At 40.3% G+C, this 9,145-nt stretch overlaps 2 protein-coding genes across 3 annotated transcripts in view; one reads left to right on the top strand and one right to left on the bottom strand.

The window, feature by feature from the left end:
• The window catches only part of dusp4 (dual specificity phosphatase 4), a 6,813-nt gene extending 2,884 nt beyond the window's left edge, over positions 1–3,929 (top strand). Inside the window, exon 4 of the mRNA XM_036588595.1 lies at positions 1,789–3,929. Within this exon, the coding sequence (XP_036444488.1) occupies positions 1,789–2,168 (380 nt within the window). The 3' untranslated portion in view covers positions 2,169–3,929. The remainder of the gene's footprint in view (positions 1–1,788) is intronic.
• A 2,366-nt stretch (positions 3,930–6,295) lies between these two features.
• tnksa (tankyrase, TRF1-interacting ankyrin-related ADP-ribose polymerase a) overlaps positions 6,296–9,145 on the bottom strand; it is an 88,780-nt gene continuing 85,930 nt past the window's right edge. The window contains exon 27 of one of the 2 annotated variants that reach the window (XM_036589128.1): positions 6,296–7,102. In XM_036589128.1, the coding sequence (XP_036445021.1) occupies positions 7,016–7,102 (87 nt within the window). In that variant the 3' untranslated portion in view covers positions 6,296–7,015. The remainder of the gene's footprint in view (positions 7,103–9,145) is intronic. The other variant, XM_036589129.1, reaches the window with a different exon arrangement.

Genomic DNA, 9,145 nt, shown 5'->3' with positions numbered 1-9,145 from the left:
TTTCCTTTTGTGGGAAATGGAATTTCTCAAATGCAAATGAACAGTGCAGGACCAGATTTGGGTGCTGGATTGTTTGTAAATCAGTCGAACTGTGTGTTGCTGCTTTTCATTGTGAATGGCTCGGCGTTCATCAGTAATTAACAGGCTCATTTGCATCACAGAACTCTCCTTATGTTAGTCGCTCTCACACCCACTGTTTTAATCTGTCATCTATTTCCACCGGCAGAGCGTTTGCTGGGTGTGCATTAATTTGCAGACCACTAATAGGTAATCTATTAGAGACTGGTGCAACATGTAGACCTAGGCAGAGCTGAAAAGGATAGGTCTACACCTTGACCTCTAAGGCAGCTGGAATGAGCGTGTGATATGTGCATGGGTGGGTCCTCCTCAGGCGGGGGTTTCCAAGGCTGTGGGTGGGGGATCCTTGAGATTTTACTCCAGTGCAGCGCATCATCCGCAGTAAAACAGCACCCCAAAGTAGGCTTGCCGCATTTGAGAGCTTTCCTAGGTGTGTGTGTGTGTGTGTGTGAATGTGTGTTGGTGGGGGGTATGTGAGTGTGTATGCATGCGTCAGAGTGTGCAGCTAAGGGACCAGAGTCTGACTCATCCACCATTTGAGGGTACTCAGTTCCTTCAGATGTATGTATGTGTGTGTGTGTGTGTGTGCGCGTGTGGAAGAATATGCATTGCACTTTCCTGTCTATACACACATAGATGAAACCTGAAGTATAGCCAGCTGATCTATGAGCTGACTGATATTTGTCTGTCAGGAAGAGTATAGATACTCTTTTCCCTTTATACTGTCATCAATTTCCCCTTCCTCTTTAATTAGCAGCTCGTTAGTAGTGGAAGGGCATCAATGTTTACATGTTGCAGTGGGGTGGAAGGTGTGAAAGTTGCCGCAGGCAGTCTTTTTTGGTCTGAGAGGTGCTGAAAGCTCCAATAGTGTGCTTCTGGGTGAATCATTTAACATTTAGCATTTCATTGTTATTATTAGTGGCCATGGTCTTGGATACACGATTTCCTGTAACTTCAATCAGGGATCTTACATTTTTATAACCTATTCTAAAATTCCTTACATTCAAATTGGCCAATTAAAAACACACTAGCACCACAACGTTCTATCAGCCAAACTAGCAATATAAATAACCTCATTATTAATGGGCCAAACTGACATTTTAATTTCTTAAAATGAAAAATCAGAGGCCTTATTAAATATCATCAATCAAATAAAATGCAGCATCAAAAGTAAGATCAACTGGCTGTTTAGCACAAAGTTATGCACTCTGGCATTTTTTTAGCAGAAGCTAGCTTTTTTTGTCTTTCGTCTTTTTCACAGACTTGTTTTGATTATTGTAAAGCTATAAACATACAGTAGATTTGTTGCTGTCATAATAAAACCTTTTGAAATTGTGACGTTCTGACTTAACATTTGCAGTGATAACTTGAAAGGCTTACTTTTCAGAATTTCGAATGGTCCATTTGCCATGTTCACACAATGTAAAAGGGCAAGTTTTTAAACTATGTAAAACAGAAAAAATAAACAAAATTGAGAGATTTTTTTGTGATGGATGTGATATTTTGTCATCTTGCTCCCTTTGTTGTTAGAAAACCTCATGTCTTTGCAGTAATTGCTTTTCAAAATTTATAATTGTCCATTCAAAAAAATAAAAAACAAAAAGAAATTGAGTTATGAGTTTACATGGAAACATTTGGAACATTTCTCCCTTATTAGTTGTGATTCGATGTTCGTACTTCATCTCTAATCGAGTATTTCTCCTCCACCAGACTCTGTGAAAGACTCCAACGGTCGTGTGCTGGTGCACTGTCAGGCGGGCATCTCTCGATCAGCCACCATCTGCCTGGCCTACCTGATGAAGAAAAAACGCGTGCGCCTGGAGGAGGCCTTCGAGTTTGTCAAGCAGCGGCGCAGCATCATCTCACCCAACTTCAGCTTCATGGGTCAGCTACTGCAGTTCGAGTCGCAGGTGCTGGCCACCTCATGCTCCGTGGAGGCCGCCAGTCCTTCGGCCACACTGGGGCCAAAGTCTTCCTCCTCCCCGAACTCTCCCTACATCTTCAGCTTCCCTGTGTCTGTGGTGCCGCATGGACAACCCAGCAGCCTCTCGTACCTGCAGAGTCCCATCACCACCTCACCCAGCTGCTGATAAAACATTCTGGCCAGCAAGACCTCCAGACTATATGAGGAGAGCTGTGCCAAGGACTTGTTTACCAGCAACATGAAGGATTCGTGATTGGGGCAATGGACATCCCTCTGAATGGAAATCAGAGGGTCAGGACAACAAGAGAATTTCTTTGCCCAAATGAATAGAACTTGGTTCTTTGCCCAAATGAATAGAACTTGGTTCTTTGCCCAAATGAATAAGAACTTTCGAGGCTGCTTACATGTGGTTGATATGGGGCGGGGTAGTTCAGTCACTGGCAACCAATGCTGAACTTGATTGGGACAAGGAACATCAGAAGAAAGAAGGTAGAAGAATGAATGAGAGTGGTGCATTTGTTATTTTACCTGAGGGTTCTTCCAAAGCCTTTCTGTGTTTGGTAAGCTGGGTTGGATGAGAGCAGTGGGGATGAGGACGTGTCTCCTCTCCTCCCTCTCCTTTTTTTCTTTTTTCCTCTCTTCCTGATGGAGAGCAGGAGCCCTTCAGCTGGGACAGGACTCTCCGGTCTTTCCATTTATCACCCCCTGCCCCCCCCCAACCCCAACCGGAAAGAGGACTGGTAGAAAGACTAGGCTCCTTCAGCAGAGACGGACCTGCTGGAGCTCCAGGACAGGGGCTTCATGCAGTAAGTCTTTCATTTAGGGTATTTATTTTTGGTCAGTGCCTTGCACAGAGAAGGTACAGGACATCTGCGGGTTCCTCTGGGCAATTGTCCTGCCTTTAAAAGTAGGATCAGATACCATTCAAAGGCAGACTGACGGGCAACTATTGCAAAGCGACAAAAAAGCATTTCAATCTGCAATACAGACATGTTCTACTCTGTTTCTCTCACTAAAAATAGAGCAATAACCTCCCTGCCTCTTCCCAGTTGCCACCAAAGCACTGTCGTGTTTTCAACGTCCATCACATTGTATGATCGTGCTTTTTAAGGGTTTCTGATTTCTGATTTGATTGCTCATTTGTACAGTAGCAGACCCAGCCATTATTTCTGCTGTATGCCTTACAGATAATGACTGTGGAGTTCTCCAGTACGGAATGTTCTCATTTTTAAATTATTATGGTACAGATTATGTTTTGTGGAGGGCACACATTTTGATAGGTCACTTGTCTAACCACTGTAACCTTACTTTTGTATGTAAAAATAATTCTGTTTAGCTACTGCAACACTCATCACCAAGGGCCGGATACACTGAGCCACCTACACGTACGACTACACTGGAGAATATATGAAAATAGCGAAGACTGAGATGCCCACATTTCATGGCCTTCCTGAGAGTTTGTTTGCTTTAGTTTTCCCACACAGCTCTGTAAGAGAATCTGCATTTTAATTCTTCAGCTTGCCTTGAAGAATGAAGTATATTTGAACATTCAAATGGGGTTAGAATGCTTTCCCCCCTCTTTTCCTTATGAATGTGGGCACCTTTTATAGAGCACTTTTAAGTGATGCAATATTGTATTATAAGTCGAGATTTCTTTTGCACATGGTTGGAGTAGAGACAGCTGCCTAGCTGATTACTGTGCGTTTGTTACACCCATTAGAGCTTTACTTTGTGTATGTAAACGATATGGTCTGTCACCAATCACTGATGAATGCAATACTTTTTACTGTACCTTGTCAACTGAAATGTTAGTCTGACTGCCCATGGCAATATCATTCTGAAGGGTTCAATTTTTAAACCTTACCCTGTTTTGTTGTATATGTATATTTTATTTATTCCTTGATTTCCATTGTTAAATATAACAATGTACTTTAATGAAAGTCTGGTGTGCTTCTTTGAGATCTTGACATTTTGAAGGCCAATTTTAAACAGTTCACTGGATTGATGGGTTATTAGCACAAGAGCTACCTTCCCCTTTAAGAAGACATGATGCACAACATAGACAGGGGAGCTGATCAAGGAAAATCCAGCTAACTGCACCCCCTTGTGTAATTCTTTTGCAATTTCAACTTAAAATAAAACAGACGCGCAATGCGTGTTCATTTACCCTATGGGTAATTCAATGGATAATTAAAATGTCTAATTCAAAGTAGTATATAGTCTATAGGGCAAATATTAACAGTGCTTTGAAGAAAGTCACAAACCAAAATAAGCCAATAAGCTATTGCTTTTCCAGCATCAAAGGGGGAAAAAACATTTTACAGAGAATTACACAAAAGCTTCAACAACTCTTTCAGTATTTAGTGTATTCACTCTTTTCTTTTATTACAGCTTCCATTCTTTTCAGTTTTTAAAAAAAAATTGCAAGGATGTTTTTCCTCACCTAAAACTTCAGTCTTACAAAGTGCATTTTCTGCTTCTCACTATCCAAGTAATGCCAAACACATACAATGATATTAAGATCTGGCGTGGTCAGTCCATTGTTCTAACATTAGCAGCTTCTTTGATTTGAACATTTTTGTCTAGTTCCTTTTTTCTTCAATAATGACTTCTTGGCAGCTACACATCCTTTTAGAACCACTGTGTTGTCTTCTGACAGTGGAAGGATGGACAGAAACACCAATAATGGAGCTTGATTTTCTCCTATCTCTCATACATGAAAGCTTCAAGTTCTGTTTATCTGATGGTGAACATTTTGGTGGGCTAACAGGTCTTGTATGATTGTTGGGATTTCAATTTTCTCTACATATGAATAATTTTTGGAACCTCAAATGAATAACTTATACTTAATGGCCGTTTCAGCTGGAAATACCAATTGAAGGGTGGTTTCTGACTTTTGCACAGTACCGTATATTCATTACACACATTCAGCCCATTAGTAATTGCTAAAGGTGATGTAGATCAAATCGCTCTCTAAGCTCTCCTGTATGTGAAGTGCTACAGGAGAGTGGTTAGTGTTGATAGCACATCCATCCTCCACAGTATTTGCAACAAAAACACTGATTATACCCACCCCCACCCCCAAGTGTGATCAGCCTGATAAAAATCAACTCTAATCTGCAAACAATCTAGCCCACTCAGCTCACAGGAAGTCAGTTGCAAAATCCATCCTGCTGCTGGCCAAAGCCTCCCACCTGCTCTGCAATCGGATCAGCTCAGCAGAACGGCCTTTTCCAAAGAACAGAGAAAGTGACTCACAGGACCACAAGGCCACTGTGTGTAAAGGGTGCGTGGAAAAAAAAACAAAGCAGACAGAACGTATGACATATGTACTTTATTAAGACTGGTTTACATGATTGAGGAGTGTTCAATTAGTCTGCAGATCACTTGTGGTAAATGGCCCGTTGTTGGATCTGGTTAAGGTACACCAAAAAAAAGAGAGGAAATAATTTGTTAGGTGAGAAACATGAGAAGTGGCCAGGCTGAGAGAGCGAGTGATGGACAGCGTGCTCACAACCAAAGGTGGAAAGAACATTTGTGCCCTCTGTCTATTATGAGCCCCAGTAAGCCAAACTCGCATAACAGTGGAGCACCAAACCAGAGAGGGTATATAATTTGTGATAAAACGCCCCCACAGAACTTGCCAGGGAGACATAAAAGTCCAAACGCATTTTCGCTCCACTTACATAACCTGTGAATGTGCAAGCAATGCTGTTGATAAGTCAGTAGTGTTTGACACGAGGAAAGAAGTTACTGTGTCTGAGAGTAGGAGAACCTCTACAAGAGATTACACTGGAATGAATGAGTACAAAACAAAAAAACTGCCCTTTAATTAATGTCATCCAAAACACTGAGGATATTAAGCCGCACAGAATTAGTCACCAAGGAAAAAGGAAAGGTATGAAAGCAAAGTAAGTTCCACTTCATTTACAGTCCTAATGAACCCCACTCTTCATCAGTAAACAGCACCGAGAGCTTCACCAAGGCATCGTCCATTATATAACCAGTACATTACAGGACATCTTTTTATTCAATGTCATCTTCAGATTATTTAGAATAACTTAAATCCTGTCTAAAAGTGCAAGTCCTTAAAAAGTTGTGATTTATGATTAAGCTACAGTAAGAAGGTTGAAAATTCTGACCAGTTTCTTCCTGTGCAACGTCAAACAATCCCAAGTGAACGTTAATATTTTGCTATTAAAGGCTTTTTTCGTAGAACGGGTTTCCACGTGTCCACCTTCTGTGCTCACTCAGAAACCTTTCTAAGGCTTTCATAACAATTTGTTTAAAACACAACACAACAGAAGCAGCCGACTGGCTTCACGGAACGTCATTAAGTGAAGTAAAACAAAGTCAAATAAACGGCAGGTCCCGATAGAGTGTAACGGTGACATGGTCCATGTCATAGTGTAAGTTAACTTTAAAATAATGCAAAAAAACCAACAACAAATCACGATAAAAAGGTTAAAAAAAGAGAAGCTATGTGAATTGTAATGCTTGTCCAGGGACCGTATTAAAATAGTATTAAAGGGTAAAGGGGTGGCAAAGAGGTCACTTGTTGTCTTTTCTTTCACACATTATCATTCAGAGCAGACTGTAAGCTAGCTCACTACCTCCCCCACCTCCTCTCTCTTCCCCTTTAGCCCTGAACGTCGCAGCCACTGCCCTGACCCCTGACCGCACTTCACTCTTAACCCATCTCCCAGCAGAGGCGTGCAGGGTTAGACTGTGGTTGTCCAAGGCAACTCTTCCAGGTAAACAGTGTGGGGAGGGGGGGACATAAGAGAAAAAAAAAACTGACAGCAAAACAAGGCAGGCAGTGCAGGAATGAGGTGTTTATGGGAAAGGCAAGTGGACGTAGTGAGGCAGGAAGGGGAGAGCGAAGCTGGAGGAGGTGCTGGAGGCCGTAATGTGTGTGAAGTGTTTGAGTAACAGTCTGAGCAGTGTGCGGGAGGCCGCAGCAGACAGAGGTGAGGCTGGTGGGGACGGGGGCATGAGGTGGAGGGGGGTACACTAAGACTTCTGCTCGGCTGCTGCTGGGGGCTGCGCTGTGCTCTCCGGCTTCACTATCTGGTATGTGATGAGGTACTCTGGGTAGGCCTGGACAGAACCATGCAAGAAAACAACCAATGAACAAACCAATCCTAGGTAAATATAAGAACAACATCCTCTATTCTGCTCCAGATGAGACAGTAAACCATAAATGTCAAGTAGTACCCTCTCATATTGATCAGCTGTGGCTGATCATGACTACAGGCCAAAAGGATGAAAGCATGCAGTGATTTTTTTTAAGTTTAAAAAACATTTTAACATCAAGTCATTTTGTTAGAAATATGTTTTTGGTTTGCAGAGATGAAGACAGAACATATTACAAGGAAAAGTCCTGGATGGTCATTTAAAACAGATCTGTGTCTAACTATTTACAACTAATTTAACATTATAACTCACAATTTAACACACCTGATTAAATTAATCAAGCCTTCAGGAGCATCTGAATGTGAGCATTAAGTAGATATGATTGGGGTTGCAATAAAACTACAAGATAAAATTATCAGGAGCAAAATAAATTAACCTCTCAATCTATGAGAGCCCATATTTGGGCCCAAACTTCAGTTCATTACACTCATAACTACAGAGTATATATTAGTTTCATAGTAGCTACAGAATATCCGGTAGCGCTTTGCACATGAAGCAGTCACAGCATATTCTTGAACAGTAAAGTAACACTCCATTACAATTAAATAATCATTTGGAAACATCCATTAAATACATTCATTGATGAGTAATGAACATAAAATAATTAATCAAAAATACACTCAACTGCTTAGTTCATGCTTCATGACACGTTCATTAATACTTTCCAGTATACAATTTTTTCAGGGAACGAATATGATTATAAGCACATGATATTCAAAATATATCCACACTGCAGTCATTATTCATCCTTTAATAACAGTCAAACAGCATTCAAGCGTGAAACAAAAACGGTACGAAATAATGACCTTTCACATTTCTTACATTACATCTACCTGTACTTAAGTATCCTCAAATATTCACAAAAATTCTTAAGATTATTATCCTGAATGTGTGGTGATGCCATTTTACTGTAATAATACTGTAAAGTTCATGAATTTTACAGAAATACTGCATGTAGGAGTAGGTATTGCAGTTGTAGGCTGTTTGGTCGCTGAACAGATTTTAATTTTTAATGAACATATGATGAAGTATAAAATAAGCATCACTGAGTGCATTTTCAGTTAACTGCATTATGTAATTACTCATTAATTATGTACATTATGCTCACTACTCATCAATTTATGTAATTAATGGAAGTTGCAAATGATTACATAATTAAAATGGAGTGTTAGTGTAATGTTTATGAATATGCCACTAATGCTTCATGTACATGCAGTTACAGTAAACCGCAGTAATTGAATAAGTATCAAGCTTTATAACTGAATAATATGCCTTGAGACTATTTACATCTTGCATCAATGTGCACTTTTAGTGATGAGATCACATTCAGATTTCACTTTGCATGAAAAGCCAGGTGTAAACAAACCCAGGATGCACTGTGGTCAGATTATACATTCTGAGACGGAGATGGTCTTGACTACATTCAACCCAAGTGCAAAAAGAATGCATTTTCTACATCTGCAAACAACTAGGTAAGCAGAAACGCATCTGTCGAATGCTGACTAGCAGGTGAGAGGATAAACAAGGAAATGCAAGGTGGAGCCACAGGGCTGGAATTTTTTTCTGGAACTAAGCGCCTTCGTGCACTTGGTGGATGAAAATGCTTCAGCTTGTTGATTTCATATTGTAATGGAGAAAAAAGCAAATAGAATATAAACAGAGGAACGACTGTGTTGGTATCCTTTCACATGGCAAAGTAAAATCGGATCTCATCTGGCCACAGTGGGGCGAATTTTTGTGAAAAGTGTAAATGGAATTGGGCCAAAGTAAATTCAGACAATATCCAGACATGAAACACATGTTAATGCAATGTAGACAAGCTCCAAGGGTTAATGGGGTCAACAATTAGTCTTTTGTACACTACTGTTGTTGACATTTAGTACTTTTGTTCTATGATAATAAAAATATCACGATCTGGTATCTGTTGAAAATAATGATTATTATTGC

The sequence above is a fragment of the Colossoma macropomum genome, unplaced genomic scaffold (genome assembly GCF_904425465.1).
Source record: "Colossoma macropomum unplaced genomic scaffold, Colossoma_macropomum, whole genome shotgun sequence".
NCBI classification, from domain to species: domain Eukaryota; kingdom Metazoa; phylum Chordata; class Actinopteri; order Characiformes; family Serrasalmidae; genus Colossoma; species Colossoma macropomum.
Note: the sequence above shows the minus strand (reverse complement) of the source record. Positions and strands in the feature narration are given on the sequence as shown.